Genomic DNA, 24,367 nt, shown 5'->3' with positions numbered 1-24,367 from the left:
CTTTCCGCCGTGATAGAATCGATAATTAAACAGTTAAGCGATTCGGTCAGCCGTTATCGTCAAAAATGTGTCCATCGGCATTTTCATTTCGCGACTGGCAGACGTTGCCTCACACAATCGTGATGATTAAAAATCTTGCGAACTTTCATTTCTGTTCATTAAGAAATCTTTCGGACTCTTAAATGCGCTTCTAAATGCAGACATTTTGTAGCTTCTTATTATTTTTCACCAAATAATTTAGATGTTTTGGAGAGTAATAGTTACTTAAGCCGCTGTGTGACGTTCGCCAGGGCAACGGCGAATGCTTGCAAAGCGCTGAACGGATATTGGAAATCCAATGTATACGCATTGCCATCTATTCTTCCGAATTGCATCACCTGAAATTTGACGATATTTTACACAATTTAACTCGCGGAAAAATTTGTGGAAAATGCATTTGATCTTACCTGTCTGTCCCTGAATTCAATTTGAAAATTCTTAGCGCTTTCTTGAGTCACTCTACCACCGAAATCAAGTTGATACACTTGACTAGCCTCATTCCACACGGGCGCTTTGTTGTGCATCACCAATTGTGCATCGCGCCTTATCGCTTCCGATTTAGAACCAGAAATTCCCATTCCTCTCTGCTTGAGCTGTAAACAACATTGATATCATTGGTATTGTTCCCATGCGTTTTTTTAATGTAGTGTATTTATCGAATATTATTTCTTGATAGTTGGAAATATTTGCGATATAGACCTTCTGACGTAGCTGGGCTTTCTGGAACGTTTCTAGGTCCCGATAACTCGCCGTCGACGAATCATCTTGAAGGAGACCCTCCTCGTCCGAGCTTTCGCCGCGACTCTTTCTCATTCTTCTATTCAATAACGGGCTTGACAAGAGTCTTCTTCGGATTGGAGAGGCCGACGCCGGTCTCTTGCCTTTCTTAGAAGGTGCTGGGCTACTAGGTGAACTCCTCGGCAATCTGTGGGGATGGTGAATTATAATTTGCACGCACAGTCCATAATAAATATGTGAATGATTCAAATACGAACAAACTTCTTTTTGGTGTGAATACAAGTCAGTTGATAGACGTATTTACACAAAAAAAAGTTTCGTTCATATTTGAATTATTCTCGTATAATACATATACTACCTTGATGATGGTCGAGGAGAAGGAGGAGGCAAAGAATGATTATCATCGAAATCGCGAAGTCTCGCGGCAAGACCGTCGAGCGAAGAGGCAAAAGATCCACTCGGACTCGATCCTCTGAAATATAATCAACTTTTTACTTGGGACCGTTCGGAAATAATTTTCTCTTATTATTGTATATACTTATTATTGTATATTGTACGATCTGTGTTTCGAATTAAATACTTACTTGACGGGAGACGCAGTAGCCTCTAATCGACATGGCTTTTCCCTATAAGCTTCGCGAACGACATTACTTTCGTTACTTTCCTTGCATTTATCAACAATCTCATGCATCTCATCTTTCGATGATTCTGTCGTTTCGTTGCGCTTTGTCACGCCATCCTCGGTAACTTCGGAATTGACTAGCCCCGTTGCCTCCTCCACGTGTTCCGGCAATTGCGGCGGAGAAGATATCTGTTCGTTACTCGGAAATATATCGCTGGAATCAAGACTCTTGGACTTGCCACAGTTGCGGAGTCTGGGTGGTTTCGAGCTCGGCTGACTCACGTCATGTTGAGGTTTGGCCTTTTTCCGCCGTTTCGTTTTCCGCGACACCAACACCAGCCTCTTGTTCGGTGCGTCTCTACGCAGCATTCGCAAGGCTACGTCGCATGGGACTAATTGGGCGTCCACCAGGTCCAAATATCCGACGCTACAACTTCGAACTATCGAGTCATTCGAGCACATCGGACCGATACTGATGACTGTCGAAGTTCTATGAACGCCTCGCGACTGCTCCGACCCCTCAATATTGTCGCGCGGTTCATCGTCGCTAAATCGCATCAAATCCTCGTCAAGTTTAATGTTAGCGAGAGCTCCGGCGTTTACGTAGCCGGGATTTGTTTTTCCGTAGCACACGTGGCACTTAGGGTCTTTGTGCTTTGAGAAACACTGCGAACACGATGACCCAAAGCATTGATCGATATTCTCCGGGAACTGATAGGAACATGCCGGCGAAATAACTCCGTGTGTCGAAATAATGCCGTTCTTATTAATAACTACACTCGAAGCTTGCCCGAGTAGAGAGCTATTTGAAGGTGTCGTATTAGCGCTTGTTGTACTCGCCCCGGTATTTTGATTATTTTTACTATGTACAAAACTATGAGTGCTCGGCGACATTGTTGTTTGGACGCCGCTGATAGGGTGCGGCGCGGTCAAAACGTTGTTCGCGCACCCCATATTATTTAGACCATTCAGATATACGATTTGCATCGGGGTACAATCGATACTCTCCAGACCGTTCAAAACCGAACTTTGAGAGATATATCGACTGCTCGACGCCTCCGCATTCAAGGCCTGGCCATTTTGCATGGACACAGAAATGATGTTAGTCGCACAGGCCGATGTCAGGCACGGTTTGTCGTCCTGCGAGATTTGATTGAGCTTATTGTTTTCCAGTTCCTTCTTCGTCGCTATGCCCGCTTGCTGATCTGCGAGAGCGTTCTTCATTCTCTGAATACTGCTGGCGTAATCGGCACTCGCGTTCGAAGTCGCTATTAACGTTTGCGTGGGCGCGACCGCATTTTTCGGCGATTGCAAGGCCGGTACGTCGCAACACCTCGGCGGATTGTGTCTCGGCGGTGTCCGATAGGTGTTCGTAGGAGCGTTTCTGATATTTTCGTAAAGATTGCCCATGTCCGGCAGATCCACGTACGGAACATACTCGCTCTCGTAATTCTCGATTTTTCCCAGCGATGTCGGCAAAGTCTCCGTTGTCAAGAACTGATTCGAGATTTGAGACTTCGGTCGATTCGGATGGTTCAGTCGAGCGTTACGAGGAGTCATCGGCGCGATTGGTGGCGGTTGTGCCTCCGGAGTAGCTCGCGAGCTTGCTTCCTGGTACGATTCCTCTTCGTCCTCGGAGAACAGATTGGGGTTGAATGTCGGATCTGGACCTATATGAAAATAATCATGCGTTATTAAGCTTCTATAAACTGCAGACAAATTAAAGTCACGCAACTGAATTAATATCGCAAATTACCGGAGGGCAAATCGTCCCGGAGCTCCGTCATCACGAGCGTCATTTGCCTGGGTTGTAGGTGCAGCAACGACGTTCGATATGTTACCTGACCTAGGTTTGCGGGAACCGAATCTGCCAAGCCGTGAAACTTGAATTTCGTGCCCCAGATGTTCGACGTTACTTCGACCAACCTCGCGTGCTACGAACAGATACGCTCCGTTAGAAATATCCACGACAACACATACACGGCTACACCCGTTTGTCACGCGAATAGTGTACGCTCCCTTTGATATAGAAGACTTGTCAAAGTCTGCGCTCGGCATGCAATTCATTATGTCGAAAGATACGATGATGCGATTTGCGTATATGGGAATAAAATATTTTATACGAATCTCTTTCTATAAATACAAAGGAAAGAGAGAAAGAGAACTAGAGATAGATAGATCGAACATTTATTTTTGTTCTAGAACTATTCCCTCCAAAAGCAAACAAATTAAAACAAATATAATATAGAAAAAGGGAAAATTTAGAAAAATTAAAGAAAATTAGTTACAAAGAAAACAATTAATTTAGCAATGAGAGAGGGGGGAGGGAGGGAGGGAGAGAGAGAGAAAAAGAGAGACAGAGATTCTATTACCTCTGGTAATGTATCCACATATGCAAGATCGTTTGTCTTTTCCTCTCGTTCCGTTGTTTCGTCACTCATCCTCTCTTCTCTTTTTTTCCTGTTCTTCTTTCTGTAGCGAGGTGATCCGCACAAATCGGCGGTGTCCTTTTCGGTGTCCGAACCGTCACTGTATGACGGGCACTGTGACGTATCGTCGAACACCTGCAGAGTCTCTTGACTCTGCGGGTCGAATATCACAAACTCGGGTCGGATTTTACTGGTCCGTCTGCCCTTCAGAAGTGGTACGAGACCGCCTAAGTACTCCAGATACAGCGTGTAACATGGCACAGGCTCTACGGCGTGCCTGAGCATAGTGCAATGCAACCGGCTGCCTCCCGGCGGCGGCCTTGAAACGAAGCGTCGCAGCTCTCTTGGTTCTGGTACCGAACATCTGAAAAATGCATGAAAGCACATCCGCATCTAAATGGCGTTCCGTTACATTGAATTAAAGAGTTCGTAGAATTTTTTTTTACCGTATGGTATTAGCGAAAAGAGCGGCCACCGAGGCTCTCAATCGCGGCGGTAACGGAAGATATTGAACACTTGATTCCCTTGTGAGAGCCGCTCTCACCGCTAGTCTCGACAACAGTTGAAGCGAACCGACTCTTCTGCAAAGTACAATTCAACTATTTCGTTACCTTTCGGTGTGTTATTTCGGCAAGAGTTATACACTTGAATTATCTGTCACATTATCTGCGTATTAAACAATTAGTTAAAATAAGAAGTTACCTAGAGACCCATGCGGCATGGACGCGCGCTCCGGTCGCTACGAAGAGCCGCCTGTCATTGTGTCCCCATGTCAATGCCGATACGGGGCACTAATACAAACCGCCAAGAAAATCATAAAATAAATCATTTTAAATCATCAACGAGATAAAAGGAGATAAGTTCTTTTAATATGAACGTACTTGCGTGTACGGAATCTCTGTCGTGTATACGAGAGTACCGTTGACCGAATAAAACTTTAGGAGATTCGTGTATTCCTGCGAACTACTCTGCTCGGACGATTCCTTCGTGCCGGCGATAGCCAACAGTTTCCTGGAGTTGCTCCATTCGGCGTGCAAGGGCGGCTTCAGATTACTGCGTATCGTAATCGGCGACACGTCATCGAACGATCGCAACATGACAATGTTGCCATCGGCAAGACAAACAGCCAGCACGTAATTCCGATCATCTACGCTTGCAAATACATCATAAATGCATTAACCATGCATCACAGTGGTCATCCTCGAGCTCGAATCAACCCTTCGGATCGACTCTAAAAGCTGCGGTTAATACCTTTCTGAGATCGATCACACGTTTCATCCTCCTCCATCGTGAACTTTTCGGCACTCCAGGCCATTGACGTAACCCCGGCCGCTAATTGTACCTCCGACACCATAGCTCCGTGAACATCCATTACGATTAACTGGCCCGCAGTTGTCCCGAAATAGACCTTTTGTCGTATAACAATGTCGGAGGTGAATAATGTCATTTTATTTCTTTTCTATCGAAAACATTTTCATCGGCAACAAAAGGGAAGCTTTTAACTCGTACTAAGTTCCCATCAACGATGATTGAGTGTAACATTGCTCCACAATGCTAAGAATGCTTCTATTAGGCATATTTGACGTATCGTATTTCACACGTGATATATAATACGATTCAAACTTGTGTATGATTCGTATTATTATTTGTCATGTCACAGTCAATTCCCGAATGTTCAGTAATAATCAGATTTGTATTGAACGAACTTTAAGTTTATTCCTCATAACTTTTTGATACTTTTAATCATTAGTTAAACATATTTGGCAACTATTATGGACATCGATTTATCTTTCCCGCATCGATATAGTATTTTGGATCGATATAGTAAATGGAAAACCAAGACAAATTTTATTAAAACTTTTCTTTCAAACCTGCTGATCGTCCGGAGTCCAAATGCCGCAAGTTATCGTCGCTTTGTCGTTGAGCATTGACGACCAATACCTTTGACCGGCAACGCTGCCTACCAATACGAAGCCATCCTGCAATAAAGCATCCGTATTCTCTACAAACGATCTTCCGCAGAAAACGTGTGAACCACATTTATGACGAGGGTCGTAAATAAATACATAAAGCTCTAAAGTCTAAAGCACATCTGGACGAGCTTCTCGAATAGAATACTCTTTTATATTGAATATGGCAATCCATAAAATAAATAAACGCTTCAAAGTGACACAGCTTTTTACATTTTTATTTCAATTTAAAAAAATAAAGAAACAAATTTTTTGTATTGCAATATTGGAACGGTGATTGAAGTTCGTGTCTGAAGGGAAATCACAGTAACAATCTCAATCAAATAATAGTAACTCACCCTATAACATATAAGAGCCATGCGACCGTCGTGGGACCAGGAGAAGTGCGTAACAGGTGTGTTTCTGTCGTTGATTAATTCTATACTCCATCGTCCGTCGTATTTGATCCAAACGAAGATTACACCCGAACTGTCGCACGAAGCCAATTTTTGATACGGTTCGTTCCACTTAACAAGTATTACCTGCAACCAAATGAATAAACTTTATGAGTTACTTTCAAAAATTGTTAGTTATAGACAAAATCATCAGTTACGATAAAATTTCAGTAGATTGCTGTCGACATAATGTTTGCAGGAATCTCCAATTTTCCATCAATTTATTTCGTTATAAAAACAGTGTTTTGCGCTGTCCACTTTAATACACCGTAAATTGATCTTCTATTTCATCTTGAGTTCGTAATTAATTTCATGGGCTTTAATAAAGAGTAAACTTAAGCCTTAATTGGTGCCAGTCTCCTCGAAAATTTTTCATCCTTAATCAAAATACCTCTCTCTTATATATCTATATCTTGAATCTTAAGATAATTAACATAATTATTAATGTTTCGGGTAGAATTTTGCAATTCGCATTACTGTTCATCAAAAAATTTTGACTAAAATATATATTTTGATTAAACCGTTTCGAATGCGTGACTTCTTCAATGATAGGATATCCCTGAGAATTAGAAGAGATTAAACCAATCCTGCAAGAAAGGTAATCGTGATTTGAAGGGATTAAGCCACTCCGTCAAGAGCGGTAATCACGACCCTAGCTTTCAAGGTTTATCTCACACTGTTAGTGGCCGGAATAAGTTTTGCATGGGGTGAAATCGCGGATACATGCAAGTTACATCCACGCGGTGTCATTGCTCCATCCTCGATCGATTGCTTTCCACTGCGTTTACAAGTGACGGCGTCTATATTTTTATCGTGCTGATACGGCAAATAGAAGTTTATCGGAAAATTAATTTATGGATTGAAAATGTTAGATAACAACTCGTTTCTACACACATCCGTTGATAACTATTTATATCTCTGCGAATATTTCTTGCTCGAGTTACAACTAATCGCAATCATATAATAAACCGACAACTACAAATTTATGTATAACGTTTTTTAATTTGTGTAGCAACTTATCGTGAATATTTTAAATAAGATACCTATATAATTTATCTCCACACATTTTGCTATTATTTAATTTGTCAATTTTGTCTTTCAAAAATTAATTTTTTTCACAAATTCTGTAATAAATTATAACTTTTTCTTTATCTTAAATGTTCTTCAGTCCCCATTATTTTTCTCCAGACTTTTGAAATACACGACAGATTAATTTCCCTGTTCGTAAAGCTTTGATCGGTCGTCCGGTATTATTTGAGGGGAAAGCGCAGACGAAGTCACTGAGGGTGAATTGCGAAAAATGAGAAGGAGGATACCGTACGTGACGCGCGTGGTGACAAGATGTACACGTGTGCATCACCCCCATATACACACGCGCGCGCGCGCACACGCACGGGAATTGTATGAGCGAAGAAGATTCGAAAAGTTATCAATAAATTTACAGAATGACTTACAGAACATATGTATTTTTCACATGTTGTGCAACTCTCGTTATGATTGATTAACCTGCAGATTGTCACAAACTTTACTTTTCTTGGAATTGTATTTTTCGAAATATGAAGTAAGCATTGGCTGTAATGTCAGAAGCCATTTTTCTTTAAACTTAACAAAGCAAAGTTTTTAACAGCAAATGCCTTAAAAAAGTTTCCCGTTCTCTTTTGTGATTTTAAGCGAAACTCCATCACGTAGAATTTTGCCGGTGGACGAAATTGCGTTACGATAAGCTGGTCTCGCTTGATAGGAATAAACGGAATTTTCCGTGCGACGCCCTACAGATGCAATAAAATCTGTCTGAGGGTACATTGTAAATTGCAGGGACATGATCGTGCGAGAAAGTCAGGGAATAACGGAGATAGCGCGAGCCTGCTGATCGATAAGAAACTCGTAAGGCCGCTTCGGATTTTCTCGTGAATCGCATGCAGTGTAAAATCGTGGGGTGCATCTGAAGGAACCGTTTAGACTCGAAGACCGTACTTGTACAATCGTCTCTTTTGCGCGAGAATTTACACTTACTAAAACGTTTATTGCACTCTTTATTGTGCTTTATTGCAAATTTCGAGCAGAATGGAAAGTTGAAATTATAATAGAAAAGACAAATTCACTACGTAACCACACTGAAAAAATATACTAAATTTTAATAAATCTTTTGTTTGAATAGCACTAACTAAATATTTACTAAATATAAAGATATATTAATTTTTATAACAAGAACTATCAATTTGATTTATAATTTCTTTTTATTGTATAAACAAATATTTATTTACTGCAAGTAAATGTTTAGTTTACTATCCAAATAAATATTTATTAAAAAATTTAGAATTTTTTCCTCAGTGCATCTGTATAGGACATGGCACATAAATTGACACAGTGCATTTATTTTAAACGCTCTCTCACATAATCGTATTCCACGATGGAGCGTACTTCGTAGAATTATCAGCTTTTATGCGATGTGCGCCACGATCACCTCCACACTTTCGTTACGTTAAACACCGACGGGGAAGTCATATTTCCCAACCCAACACACCATACATTTTTCGTTTAACTATCGAACGTGAATAGCACTGGCCGCTGACCTCCCATATCCCCTTTGTCTACGCCTCGTGCGCTTATTGCAGGGCGAGGACGCAATGGAGCGTCTGGTAATCCAATGTAATTGTATTTTCGAACTTGTAAAGAACATTGTAAAAAGCACCGAATGAGAAGTCGTCGCGTTTCTCTTTTTCGTTACGGTCCATTGAGAGTTCCACGACCTGTAGCATCGTCACGAAAATATATATCTCCTACATTTTGCCTCTTGTTTCGACAGAAACTCTGAGAATGAGGAAGATAACGAAAGGACGTAATTAAAATTACTCGAAGGAAATGCTTTATTGTGTTTCTCGCGATATATACGTCTTTCTTTCTTCATGCAATCTGATCTTATTTTCATTCCAACACAGAGAATGTAAAACTTCATCTTAATGCGACATGAAGTTATCATCTTCTTTATTCCGACATTGTATTATACGCGCAATATAATCCTCATCCAGTTATATTGCAGAAATGTATATTAATAGAAGATGTTGAATTCCTTTCAAAATATACTGCGGCTTCCCGCGCCGGGCGACTTTTGAAAGGGCAGGGGAAGATCGTCACGTAATCCTTTGACTGCTAATGCATTGCGGTAAAGGCTGCAGCAAGTGCCGGAGTGCGCCTCGTACGGTGAGCTCGTTTGGTAAATCAATGATGCTCCTTTCCGCACTCGTTCTTTTTCAGTGTCAAGGTAACCGCACGCGCCACGTATCCCACGAGAAATCCCTCGTGAGTTCTTTTGACTCAATTTCTCACCTCGTGATTTATGACAAGACATACCGAAATTTACACTTCCCGATGTTCTCTTTTCCGTTTCGAGTTACCTGTATTATGCAAAGACTCCTCGCGCCTCTACCGAACGATGGCAAATGTAAACGATGGCGATGAAATGTAAACAGAATTTTTTTTTGAGCTCGTCCCCAATCGTTAAATCTACATGAAAATAATACGAATAATAATATGAGTGATAATTTACATGAAACTTTAACGAACATGCAAGTGTAAAAAATTATAAATAAATGAGCAACTCCAAAATTAGCATTTCGTTGCTCGTATAAAATATTTCATGTTATCTTCTAATATATATATCTTCTCCCAAAATAACTCATGATTTTTTTTTTTTATAGAAGTTCTGTAAAATAGAATCTGTCAATAAATGTTCGATCCCGAATGCCCCCGAAATTGCAAATACGTTATTTTAATGTGCTACATTGATCCACAGTACGCTCCATTGATCCAACCTCACGTGCCTTCCCACCACCAAATTCTGCTGGTTTAACAGGAAGCGATCAAAGTGTATTGAGTCCGCAAGATGAATAATTTATAACGTATAATATAATATCGCTCGTTTAATATTCCACGTAGTTATCTTCTAGTACGATACGCTCGTTTTAACAGCTCTATTCGATGGACACGCGTACTTCATATGTTTTATCCCCCAAAGGATTACCGAATTTGCAGTCTCACCTTGTAGTTACGTTTTTACTTAGGTGTCTTTGGCGTTACTTATACATTTATTACATGAGAGGGACTCTCTGAAAGGCTAATGATGTCAACGCAAGAAAAAATTTTTCCGCCGACATAAAAGTTTCATCTTCTTTGCGAGTAACGAGACCTACAAGACGGATCTTTTAACTGGGTTGTAACAATAAAATCCAACTTATGCTCAAAGAGTCTTGTTAGAACTGTGCTATAGACCGTCGGGTGCTTGAGTCTGAATTTTTCACAAGCAAGTCATATATGAAATGTTCCTTACTTTCATATGTAGATAGAGTCCTGTCTGTTATTTTAGCAAGGTCATCACAGATGATAATTGAATCACGATCCATGAGGATTCAGGGAGAGAAAGAGAAGAGAAAAAAAGAAGACTTGGAAATTAACAGATCCTGTAATTGCGCGTTAGAAAAACGCGGAAATTGTGTTCATTCGTATGTATAAGTGATAGTTACTGTACAAGAAATACAGATATAATCGCGCTATTGATTCGAAGTCCGAACGTGGCTGGTACGGCCTAGAACAGAAATAACTGAAAATACACCCTTATCGCGAAAGTCGCCCGTCGCAATCTAGAGAAATATTGTGTCCTGAATTACGTTAAGCTGATTGCTTCCTTTCGCCATTTGGGATATCATTTATAACGCAGGAATGATATTATCATCGTAAAGGTGTTCGTTACTTATCTTATAAATAGTGACTGGAACGACTTATATATTCAACGACTGGTATATTCAAGGCGTGCCGTTTCCTATTTTTACACAATGCTAATGTACATGTAACTCACGTTAACGGTGAAAAATATTAAAAAAAGTCGACGTTGCATATAAAGAGGCATTGCCGATAGTGATGAAGCAGTCGCCGCGAAAACAGGGTTGAGAACCGCGGTCTTAAAACAGCACTGCGTGCCAGATCGATACTCCGGCGACTACCCTTAAGCTCTGAAATGTGGACCGAAGTGGACGCAAAATTCCGAGCTGAAGTTTTTCTTCGCTGAGTCATGTATACACGAACGATGATAGATATAAAATGAGATTTCTTTTTAAACAAGTTGTTTGATCGGCAGTCAAGCAGATTGCGAAACTGAACCATCATCGTCGAAAGTTCCGGTATCAAAATCTCATCAAATTGTCATCGATTGCGATCGGAGCTTCTGACAGTGGTGAACGATTTTCCACCTCTACATAAGTTTCCGTACTCTATAGCTTCTGCTGCGCGAGCATTGCAATCGACTTATCTAACGCGAATGCATAATTTAAACGCGTGTACAGCGTAAATTGACGCGACGTAACAAAATGTAGTCTCGTTCTAACTTTATACCATCGTCTGACCTGGTTCCCGTTGTCAAGATCGTTTCCTCGTGTGCATTATATGACGATTGCCTTGTACCTGCGTGCCAAGTCTTACGTTGACTTATATTGACTGAGACCCATTTAATCGGGGCAAAAGGTCCGTAGAGTCCGGAAAAGTTAACTGATGAACACGTGAGCCGATAACATACACACGTATACACGTGTGCACACGTGCCGCTATCGTGTTCGGAGCAAGCGCCGATGCCGGAGTGCTGATCTCAATTTAATTAACGCCGTCGGATAAATTACCATTGCGCATTAACCTCGAGTGTATTGTAGCTCGGTTTAAATATATATGCCATCGTATACGAGGTCGCATGGATATAGAACAATGTCTAGCAAATATAATAAAAATTAATAAAAACTTGCACCATCTCTGCTCGTAAAATAACTTCGTTGCTTCGCATTTTCCACATTTTTGGCGAGTTTTCCTTGAATAGCAGTACTATTCGAAGCACTTTAATTGAAACAAATGTTTTCGCTAGATTTCTAGACTGCACAGCAGACGTCTCAGCGGGTGGACAACGTGCTAGGGACGAATTCCTCACGGGGGGAACGCGTCAACGTCTCATTTGTCTCATCACGTCAAGTACGCTCGCGACACTTATCCGATCCCTCCTTATTCTTCGCCCCGTTATTCTACAAAGCAACCCCTCGAACAGAAGTGCCTCGTATTCATAAGGGATATGGATGAGAGAAAGGTGTGCTCTGGCAAGCAGCGTGAGCCTGTACAGTACGCGATATATCTGAGAATATACATATATCAGCAGAGAAAATTGTCAGAGAAAGATTTTCCAAGTTTTATTCAGGAAGAAATGGTGCGAGCCTAGTATACCGTGAAACTCGCAAGTTTCAATTTAATCTCGTTACAGATGGCCACCATCCTCGTATAATGATCTTCGTATCTAAGCACTCGGGTGTCATGCATTATTTATGGATTTATGGTGGACAGGCACCATTACTCGCGTTCTATTGTGTGCCGGAAAATCCTTCTTGTTAAGCAAATGCAGAAGCAGAGAAAGTCTGGAGAATGTTAGAATGATGAACTTATAATAGAAGAGGAGCGAAACGCGGTGTAATAATGCGTGCGCGAGAACGACGGTTATAAACTCACGGGGTGTAACCCCTGAGATTTTAAGCCGGTGATATTAATATTGGAGGAGCCGGAGCGGTAGTAGCTTGCCGAGAGTTGGTCGAGCGTGTGTAGACGCCGTTCGTGAAATCGCGCGACTGTAGGTTTTGGGCACCTGCAGGCAGTTTGTTAAAAGCGAACTACGCGGCTTAATATCGATTAAGGGCCACAAAGGACTCCCGGTTTGCCGGCGCGCGTCCGTTTACTATCGATACAGAGATTACACAAAGTTTCGGCTCGATGGAGCTGATGTTACACACAGCAGTAGTATATATACGAGGATATGTTGCGAAACTGTTAAATCGCATCGGTTGAAATATTAATAAACTTTATAATTACCACCAAACGACAACCTCTGTGGGGAAATTTAAATCAGCGATGCATTAACAATAAATTAGTCGGGGATAAATTATGAGATATAAACGATAATGATGGACAGCATTGTAAATTGACGTTCAATTCAATTGAGACAAATGAGAGAGAGAGAGAGAGAGAGAGAGAGAGAGAAAGAGTTTGTCGTTTTATTTATATAAATTGTTTGCGTTTCTTTATCGATTCAATATATCGTTGGGCTCCTATCTGCGTCGCGCAATCATCTAATTTCTTTGTCGATTTAACTCACGTTCTGCAACCGGTTACCGTGGCTCGTGCATCGAGCAGATAAAGCATACACACTGACTGTTACTAACCGATAACCCCCGTACGCTTCCTTCCGTGATATCGCAAAGCAAAATAGAATATCGCTCGCGTTATGAAAGATTCAATTTCGAGAACCATGAAATTATGATAATATTTGACATTGTTGAGTACATTGGTTATCACCCAATCTAAACTGAAAGCAAAATGTTTGCTATTTATAACTATAATTACATGTTACAATAATTATTATTGCTCGCGTTGAAAGATTCAATTTCGAGAAAAATGAAATTGTAATAATATTTCACATTATTGAGCTCGTTGGTCATTATCCAATCTACACTGAGAGAAATTTTTGGTATTTTTAATTAGAATTATATGTTACTATAATTATGATTATTACTGCTATAATGTTATATATGTTAGTAATAACAATTATAATATGTATAAAATTATTATAGTTTATAATGTTTTGTGACAATCGTATTACTCGTACATGATTGTTCTAGAAAATATTTATAACTATAATTTAGAATAATTGCAAATTTTTATGGCAATAGTAATAATAACTATAATTATAGCTATTTTTTATTGTCAACTATATCTATTGATTGAACTATACATATAGTTATTATTGCTAATATTATTGCAATGATAATCATAATTATAGTAACATGTAATACAAGTATCAAAAAGTTTTTTCTCACAATTAGCGTATAAATTGCCGTTTGGCGAGACAAGTCATAAAATGTGAAAGATGCAAAAAAATAATTTTTTTCATGTAATTAACGTTTTAAATGAAGATATTGCTATGACTTTACAGTGAGGGAAGCTATGGAAATGCACCGCTGTAAGCGGCATTGACGCTCAGGGAGGGAAGACCCGCAGGAAGAAATTAAATGTCGGTTTCGTTCAAACGGCTCGAGAGGTTCGGGTGGCAAGAAGTTAGAGGAAAGGCGATACTTGCTTCGCTACGGTGCCCTCGGAGGTTGTAATTCGCCCTGAGTGGAAGTTCCGCGGCTCTGGTGCGACAATGCGACGTTGTAAAAGTCACTCCTACTAAGCCACGGGCGTTGCCGGTGGCTAACCATCCTTCCTGGTAGTAATTTATACGATCGAGCTGCCATCCTTCGTCCTGTAAATAAAAGGAGAACGTTAGTTAAACTTTCGTGGTATAGCGCGCATAGAAACGTCATACTAGTGATTAATGGATTTTAACATCGGATTTTAGCGTGGAGGTTTTTTAACGATTTTCTCAAGAGGCGGAGTCAATTGCGATAAATATCACGGTTCAAAATTTGTACGGCGGAAATAATGAGACCAAAAAGAGTTGTTCCATATAGAACACTATGACCTTTTTAAAAATACGAGAATTAGAGTTGACGGCGGAATAAAATACCGCTTAAATTTGCAAATAAATTATCTAGTAACTATCTTATCACGCTAGACATTTCCTGAGACTATTTTCTAGGCCTGATTCATTATTCAGCTCACGAAGTTGATCATCGAGTTCAATTAGAACGTGTTACGTTTGGCTAAGTATAGAAGTAAGAGATTGGCCGCCATGAATAATCAGGCAGGTTAATTTTCGTATGACCGACTGCTACACCCTTCGATGTCAGGAAAGCACAATCGTTCAATTGAAATCGAAGATGCTTATTAGAACTCTATTACTATTCGTCGACACGTAACGTTTCTACTTAAACGTGACAGCATTAGATAGCGAGGTTTCAATGCTGAAAGGGTTTCATCCTCAGGCCCATTATACATATGTAGGTATAATTACTTAAGTCAATTCGAACCCTTAGAAGATGCAATATCGAAATGCACGCACGCTATATTTATGAAAGTATCAGGTTTATCTACTATTCGGTACGTTAAGCTTCCTTTGAATAGAAAATCGTTTCAAAAGATACACGCGATATAAAAATAAAATTAAAATGTATATATTTAATTTATATCTGTATTCTAACAACTATATATACTAGATTTTGGTATAGGAAACAATCGCATGAATACAGGAAATATTCAATCCAGATAATTTGCGTCCCCTTTGGCATTCGTCCCATCGATCGACTGATTCCTACTTTTCCAATTTACTACAATATATTGTTCTGAAAAGGCGTTCGGATTAATTAACAACGTCATTTTAACTAAGAAAGAAATTTATCATTCTTTATGAAGTTTTGAAAAGAAGATTAACGAGATGTTCTGAAAAAGATATAGATATCTTAATAGTGTAGTTCTAAAAATTTTTCACACGATTCTATCAAGATCTTCATCAGCAGGACAGCATCCTTCTTTCTTATCCGCGATGAAATTTCCGTTAAAATATTGCGCATGGGATAACTCCGTAAGCCTAAACTGCATCATAGCGTTTCATTAAAATTTTAAACTGGATTATATGTCGTAGGCATAATAGTTTCTACACGCGTGTTTTGTGATAGACAAATTCGCGTTCTACACGTATGCTATCTATGTATATACGCACTAGGTTGGATGTAATTAAAGTACGATCTAATGAAGATGTTTTGCGAGGCAGTCTTTTGTAAGATAGGTAACGATGAGATGAGATACGAGAGTAGATTATTAAAACCATGCTACTATATAAAAACCGTCTGAGCACTCTGAACAGTCTATTATGAACGAAATGAACAGGAAGCGAAATAATTCGACAGTTTATTATTAGGGAATTCTTCGGATAGTTATCTAATATTGGAACAATAAAAACTGGACGGAAAGATGCCGCCGCGTCAAATCATTCAATAGTCCTCTTTAATTATTTTAAGCAATTCATATCTCGCTCATGGAACCTCGTTGATAGCACTAATGTTCGGACACGATGTCGATATTGCTTCACTTGTGTATGTCAGTACGTCCCCCAAAATCGTGTTGAATTTCCATCGTTGCGTCGACCGGTGAGAAACGTTCCATGTGCTGTGATCGATGAGCACCGAGGGTGGTTTTCCCTTTCCTTTTTTTGAGAGTCATAGAGATATGACAATAGAGGAGAAGGCATAGCAAAAGCATAGGAAGAGAAATCAGCGGTAATCCAATCTTCGCAAACACGTTGAGAGCAATCCGCGGAAAATAGAGAGGGCTCGGTGGAAATCGATGTTGCGCGAAGACGCACTTTGCGGAACGGCGAGCGAGCGAGTGGCGGGCCGAGATTTTTTGTGCTGCGAATAACAGCACACATTGCAGAGGATTGAGAGAGAGAGAGAGAGAAAGGGGAGAGAAAATAGCATAGCGTTTACTTTCTCGAAACGCTTCGATAGAATTTACCGGCGAACAATGGCCGTAGTAGTAGCAGCGTAACGGCTCTCAATAATGACGTTATCGATTCAAACATAATTCACAATGCGAGAATATAATGGGAATGTATGACGGCGGATTATCTCGATGTCGCGTACATGTCACACCGGCAGGATCCACATTAAAAAGTTCGCATCCCAATTCTCATCGCGGGTTACAAACTCGACCTATCGTTCTCTAATCGGGAACCGGGTTCAAGTAGCTACAGAATTTTTCCGACTACACAATAGAGTAGCAAGAAAATCCCACTTGATCGCGGTGCAAGTTGAGAATGGTCGTTCGTAACGCGCCCATCCTTCTAATGGACCATCATTTATCTGCAGCGGCCTTTTACGATGCCATCCAAAATTTATACTATGTAATAGTTCTCTGACATTTTATATGAAACGACCGTTGTGTACAAACCCGCAGAATATCGGCGTTTTGCTATGGAGGTCTCTCGTGTGAAGATGACGTAGAGTTTTCAAAAAGGTCACAATATGACACAGTGAATTATTTAATCCTTGTTTAACATTAATAAACAACAAGGATGTAATGCTTAACAGTGTTACTATGGCTGTGTTCGTTTTGGCGCTCACAACGCTTTAAGCGTCGTTTCATCCTTGCTGTTTTTAAATATTAAACAAGGACGATTGATGATCACAAGCACCGTGAGCGCCAAAGCGAACGCAGCCATTGTGTCCTTGGCCTCCTTGCGGGAAAACGCGGGAGATTTTTACGATCTTTTGCAAAGATGACGAGGTGATCAGGTACGAAGGTAGTTAACAACACGAAAATAATGGGCAGCGTACTGATCGAATTCCCCTGGGGACGGCTGACTCGAGTGACTCAATCGAATTCGCCCTGCCATAAGTCAATTATTTTTCCAGTAATTGAGCCTCCCCACTTCTACACCGTTTTCATCGCGCTTCTTCCCTCCCTCCCTTGCGAGGGTCGACTTCCGTAAAATCGCCAATTGCAGATTGGTCTCCGGCGGTGAATTAGACGACGTGAGGCGTGGTGTACTCGTCAATCAAGAAATACGACCATCGTAATTAATTCTGATCGATTGCGTCCTGTTTGGGCGTCCGAGTTTGGTAGTTAGATTAATCCCCGTTTCCCGTGGATATGCGTATGGAATTGGGAAAGTACGAACTGATTATCGAGAAACGATCGAGGGTAAGAGAGCCTAGGAAGAATGTTCGTGTTAAGATTATATGAACGACGTTTTATATGAACGACAATTACTGACAAGGAAATCTACGGAAATATCTTTCTCCGATTTTTATGAGCTTTAAATGTTATCTTTTAGACAAAAAAATAAAGGACATGTATTTTTTTTAGCCGAATCGACTTTTAGGGAGTACAATAGGTACCCTTTAAAGAAAATCGGCTATTTATCCTTTGAAGCAAATGTCGTTGAAATTATAAGAGAGAAAATGAAAGGTTTGAAATAAAAGTTGAATGGTTTTAAGAGCATTATATAATAATAATTAAAAATTTTTTATTTTTATTTTCTATAAATATAAATTTTTTTGTTTAAACAAATATTTTAAAATTATATAGTACTTTTAAAACCATTCAATTTTTATCTAGAACGTCTTTTTATCTTTTACAGTTTCTACGATACTCGCTTCGAAAGACAACCGATTTTTTTAAAGCGGTGTTGCATTCCTTAAAAGTGCGATAGCGCCCTTATAAAAAAAGTACGAGTCTCGCATTCTTGTCTAGAGAACAACATATTCAAAGCTCATCAAAATAGGAGGAGGATTTTTACAAGTTTCTTTGTTGAAAGTCAGAATCTCGAAATTATACGTGCGGCAAAAAATAAAGCATTTCTTTATTCGAGTTGGCAAACGCTATTGCGCCTTGGCACAAAGAGAAATTTCGTCATTATACCCGCCTTCGTGAAGGGCGCATATCTAGTATTTGTACCAGTTCGCGCTTCTCAATGGCCATGTAGGCGGCATGGAACAAAACCCGTTGCAGGAAACTTGGGCACTCGTTAGTTGGCCCGTGTAAAAAGATCCTCGAGACACCGATCTTCATTCCGTCACCGAGTTAAGTCGCGGGTTTGTAGCAACCCTCCCGTGAAACCTTTCATCCTCATGACACCTCCATGTACGCTCTTGCAATGTGCACGCTTCGTCCTGACGGCTTCCAATCTCCGCTGCGGCTGTTTTGATGCAATCTCGTGGTTCTCGTGGCATTATTAACCTATAGAGAATCTCTTGCTATCCCGAAAACTATTGAATCTCTATCAGATGTATTTATTTAACCGTATATATTAGCGTGATCCGCATACAATAGCGATTCTGAGTTTTGGTCTGAAATTCTAGCATTGCCATCCATTGCGAATTATGAAGAATACATCAAGATATAATCGTTAATTAATAAAGGAGGAGATGGTATTATGACCAGATGTCATAACTCCTCTTGGTATCTCCACTATTGGAAGGTGGCGAATTCTAGTGATTACTTATGAAATTATTTATTCAGTAGCTCGCCGTTACACCACGATGCTAATATATCTAGGGCCTAGACACAATATAGTCAGCATTTATTATAACATTTTACTTTCAAGCGTTTCAAAGCATTTTTAAGATACATTTTAACATTTAATTACACAAACTTCTTCGTTTTTCTTAAACTTAAGCGTATGTATTATCACACGAACATATGTATATTTGAATTGTTTATTATTTAATATTTTATTGAGCTGTATATACATTTCGATGTATGCATCGTTATGCACATTTCGTTATGCAAAGTTAAACAATAGCATGGCATTTTGCTAATGTGGCCCTCTAAGCGAACTGATTGTTGACAACTTATTTTTCAAGATTTTCTTATCAAAATAATTGTTCCATAAATTGATTGTAACTCTACTGTTAATTTGTAATTTATGTATCATATACATCATATATACTATATATTTTTAATATAAATATTGTAGTTTATGTGCGAAAGAAAATATGTGTACGTATATACATTTGCATTCTGTAATATTTTATTTTTTTTTGTTAATTTTGTAACAGGTGTTGTTTTTTAAATAGAATCAGTTTTTTAGATCTAAATTTTTGTGAAAGGTCACATTACCATCCCTGTTTCTCTTTGAGCCATTATGTATAGTGTCGCACATTTTTATAAATAGTGCCTTGGTAATAAATGTTTACAATAAGGATCTTATTTTTAGACCGTACATGTGAGAACATAACCAATAAGAACTATAAATTAATGCCTATAACGGTCGAAGCTGGATCTTTAATGCTTAAATTCCTTAAATAATTCAATGTGAATTATATACAGAGTGTCCCGTAAAGACCCGAACAACGCTTAAGGGGATGCTCGAGTGACTAAATTATCACATTACAGTCGTATAAAAATTGACTGAACGGAATAAAAAATCCTTTTACAGGATTAAAGTAGACGCAAAATTAGAAGGTAGTGCAGTGGATTTTATACTAAAATCGAAAGAATGTTAATAAATTTGCAAAAAATATTACCTCGACTGGGAGTCGAACCCATAATAAATGTTTCGTAACTTTGAGTCTAGAATCGATTGAACAACACTTTGTCGAATGCACAATCGTTAAATAAATTTAAATATTGATTATTAACCAAGTTATTGTAAAAGCTGTAAATGGGGTACCATAATATCAGCTTGTCCTTTAATAATTACAACCACGAGACTATTACCGGATTCGAGTTGTAGGAAGAGAGTTAATGATCATCTTGCATTATGGTTGTTTATTTTATTTGGTAATGGGAGAGTCGTCTATTTTCATATGCGCAGCGACTATTGATATTCGTTATCAACGTGTCGTCGTCGGCTGCATAGTCATTCAGGTGTCAGATTTTATTACAAATGGTCTTAGCCGACCATGCAAACCCGACTTGACTGCTTCAGTTGTCTCGCGTGAGGTGGGATAAATTAATTTCACGCTCGTTACGGTGCGACTAGCGCAAGCTCGTTTGCTTTCGTCCGAGCAAAACTTTTATCTGCTGTCGTCCGTGCTGCGAAGTGCGACAGCGGCTGAAGTATATATGTCAAGGTATGGCAGCTTCGTTTTTATTCACGTCTATATACTGTTTTACTGCAGCACCGGCTGTTCTCGTTAACGTTTTCAATCTCCCACCCATCGTTCCACTTGTTCTTACCATTTCTCAACTTTGAAACCTATAAATCGCTTCTCTCACGGCGGAACGTGTCATATAAAATAAAAATTGCCTTCAAATGATTAAAATGATAATTAAAATATATAATGAACAATCGTTATTTAGATTGAATTATTTGTAAATTCTTTATTGCGAACGATACTGAGGATGTCCTAATAGTAAGGTCGAAACGTTTATTCTTTTTATAAAGAGTTGTTTTCGCTGGAAGAACCTGCATAGGTTTTCATGCTCCTTCCATTGATAATTAAAACACTGCGTCTATTTCTTTATGTAGATTTGTTATCATTATTTAGTGATATTTACAGATAGATATTGTGTATCTTCTTAAATTAGAATTTCTTCGACGGAGAGTCAACGTCAGTCAAGAGATATACAAAAATAACTATGGATAATATCGACGGTCTAAAACGAACTCAAGAGGAGCTGAGACCAAAACATCGAAGCTAACCGTTCGCTTCTGGATTAAGAGTCTATCAGTGTGATATTAACGTGTGTAAATCTACTGAGTGACTTATAGCTTGAATAGACTCTTCTTATCTGCAATGTATTAATTATACAATATCGTCTGCATGTCGTTGCGCGAATAAATTTGTCCATATTATTAACAATTGTATATGAGTGACGATCTATTTTATTTCATGATTTGCTGAACACCAAATGGCGCGATAAAAAGTATTTTTAGCCTTCTGCATTCGTTCGATCAAATGTAGAGAAGAACGTTGATTCTATCTTGGACGAAATCTAACGCGCATGGAAATCAGGCATGACCTCTTTTTCATAACGATTTGGTCTTTGGAGAAATTTTTTGACATTATATATTAATGATTAATCAGTGCGTTAACGAGAATGGATACACGACGAAGGAAGAAAAGGAACAATAGCAAATAATTAATAACCATAAAAAGTAAGAAAATAATAGATGTGTTGATGTATTTTATTCTATTTAATTAAGCGTTATTAAACAAAGTATCTTTTAGAATCGCAAACTCATTCGCATCGAATTGTTTATACAGCTAAAGATCCAGCTTGACCGTTTAGGACCTTTATTTCCTATTTGTTAATTAATTCGTTCTATCATCAATAGCTACATTATTGCATAATTGTATAACGTTTACTCCGGATTAGTCAATAATTTTTTACCTCCGGCGACTCGTCCGGCACTTTTCCCATCCAGCTGAGCGACAAGATATTGCAGTCGCACTTGGCGTTGTTGTTCTTCTCGAAATGCAGATGCATGGTTGCAACGCGATCGGATTCCCGTCGGCAGGTCCATCAATCTATCGAACGCCGGCACCTTTTCCCGCAGTCCCGACTCCGTGCCTCGCAGTCGGATTCCACGTCGCTTCCTCCGCGAGCATTCTCGCGCCGTGCACGCTTCTTCGTTTCGTCGACGGCGACGGATCCGTGATCGATAATCGAATCACGCTCACACGTCAACGGGCTCGCACGCGACCAGCGTTCCGCGCTCCACGAACCCTCATGTGACCACCCTCGTGACTTGAAAATCAGGGCGATCCTCTTCCGAGAGCTCCGCGTCCCTCGGGGGTGGAAGGCGCGGAGTAGCGCTCACTGCGCGATCTTCTACTCTCACGACGTCAACCAGCGTCGGATATTACATTCCGGCCGCACGATCGGGAGGAATCAGCGAAATATCGTGTGATCGCCGGGAGGTACCTTGGTCGTCCTTGGCGTATCTCTTATCACCGCCGTTCGCCAACCCCGATCATTTGTTTCTTCCCGCGGCCGCCATTTTGCCGCCCGAGACGCTACTCCACCTTTCAGAATGCGATCCCCGTGCCGCGCCACGCCGCGCCGGGCCGGGGGTGCGCGGTTACGTGCGGGTGGACGTTTGTCTCGCGGAACCGACGCGAGCCGCGAGCGTGCCGTGCGTTCGACTGAAAGCTCGGCTGCTCGGCTGCTCGGCTGCGCGGAGTGGAGGCAGTGGAGCCGGAGCGCGCGGGCCTCCGCCGGCCGCGCTAGCTCTTGCTTCCGTCCGTCGCGTTCGCGCGACGAGCGTATTGATTGGAGTCAGCCGTTCCATTCCGTGTGGTCCGCGGCTGCCTCGTGCTCCCCGCCGCATCACTAAATTCGCCGCGAGCTTTTCCGCGCCTCGCCGCGACGCGACGCGGCGACGCGCTATGGAACCGGTGGAGCCGCCCCTTTCTGCAAATGCTTGTACATGAAAAAAGAAATTATTAATATTTTTTGCAAGGAAAGACATGTCGATACATTTTTTAACACATTGCTTATAAATTGAATTCTATATTACTAATGATATTTTCTGATCTAAAATTTTATTTAATTACGCGGATGATTGATATTCTTTAAATAATTATTCTTTATATTCGCATTCAATATATTTTATCAATCTGTTTTTATTTGTTGTACACAATAACTTTACGTAATTAAATAAAATTTAGATCAGAAACTATCATACTCATATATGTAGATTTCATTTTGTAAGCGGTGTGTATTTAAAAACGTATTAGTACATAAGTTCTTTTCTTACATAAAATATTAATAATTTCTTTTTTTATATCGATACCGATAGAAATGATTTTGTTTTGATGTAACAACTTTACGCGCACTGTACTCATTTTCTAGAGGGTGAATTTCACGCCACTTTGGATGCATCGAGTGAACGATGCTCTCATTGTTTGCAGCGTATGCTCGTCAATTTTTTCCTTTTTTTCGCGCCACCGATGCGCGAACATCTGCGACTAAAGTGCAAAAAATTTACGTAATGATTAACGTAATAAATTATGTAAATCTTTAAAGGGATTCTAGTGTGTATATATATATATATATATGCTGTCACATCTGTTTTACCGACAAAAGTATCAAGTTGTTAGATGAATGAAGTATATCACAAAATTAAAGATCCTTTTTCCATAATTAAAATATACATGCTAATGTATCTGGCTCTGGTCTACTTTGCATTAAAAACAGGAAAAAAAAAATTAAGAAATTATAAATTTTCTTATCAACACTTTTACTTTAATATGACGATCAAAGCTGTCAATAATAATCAAATTACAGAAACATTTATTTCATAAAATAGTTATATAGGCCATATGCACGAAATAAAGGCAGAACCAAATGTAAAATAAATAAACGAGTAATGGTGAATCGTAAAATTTAGTAAAAGCTTAATTAAAAATATTATTTCTTTTGACAAATCGTGTGTAAACGTATGATATTGATATGATTAGTATATAGTGATGTGTTTATGTCTCGTAAATCATGTATGTGTAAGTCGCATTTAATTGATTAAACAGCAATTTCGTCAATGTTTAATCGTCCCGTCAGCATCCCCCCCCTTTAAAAAGCTATTTCTTATAAATTAAAATAAATTTTATTTCGGAAAAATTTATTTTACTTTTCTCTTATTATGACTATGTATATGAATTTTATATTATATTACTAATTATACAATATATTACTACGTATATTGTGTGCGTGCGTGTGTGTGTGTTT

The 24,367-nt window shown here is 39.5% G+C and overlaps 1 protein-coding gene across 1 annotated transcript; it reads right to left on the bottom strand.

Annotated features, from left to right (window-relative positions):
- Window positions 1–260: 260 nt before the first annotated feature.
- On the bottom strand, window positions 261–22,345 carry Tusp (WD40 superfamily protein Tusp). The gene is made up of 15 exons (XM_018448726.1): window positions 22,031–22,345; window positions 14,385–14,552; window positions 6,137–6,319; window positions 5,700–5,807; window positions 5,080–5,236; window positions 4,710–4,975; window positions 4,531–4,619; window positions 4,275–4,409; window positions 3,772–4,192; window positions 3,156–3,333; window positions 1,362–3,069; window positions 1,136–1,249; window positions 739–964; window positions 447–632; window positions 261–377 (listed from the first exon to the last, which is right to left on the bottom strand). The coding sequence occupies exons 1-15, from the start codon at window positions 22,124–22,126 to the stop codon at window positions 261–263; spliced, it is 4,152 nt and encodes a 1,383-aa protein (XP_018304228.1). The 5' UTR covers window positions 22,127–22,345.
- Between the last annotated feature and the right edge of the window lie 2,022 nt (window positions 22,346–24,367).

The sequence above is a fragment of the Mycetomoellerius zeteki genome, unplaced genomic scaffold, assembly GCF_001594055.1.
Source record: "Mycetomoellerius zeteki isolate Tzet28-1 unplaced genomic scaffold, Tzet1.0 scaffold224, whole genome shotgun sequence".
In the NCBI taxonomy this organism is placed as follows: Eukaryota; Metazoa; Arthropoda; class Insecta; order Hymenoptera; family Formicidae; genus Mycetomoellerius; species Mycetomoellerius zeteki.
Note: the sequence above shows the minus strand (reverse complement) of the source record. Positions and strands in the feature narration are given on the sequence as shown.

Coding starts and splice junctions, on each gene's coding strand:
- Tusp (XM_018448726.1), bottom strand. CDS start 22,126: ATGCATCTGCATTTCGAGAAGAACAACAACGCCAAGTGCGACTGCAAT. Junction 5,808..6,136: donor TGGCTCTTATATGTTATAGG/GTGAGTTACTAT, acceptor GCTTTATTGCAG/GATGGCTTCGTATTGGTAGG. Junction 4,193..4,274: donor CTTTTCGCTAATACCATACG/GTAAAAAAAAAT, acceptor TGCATTTTTCAG/ATGTTCGGTACCAGAACCAA.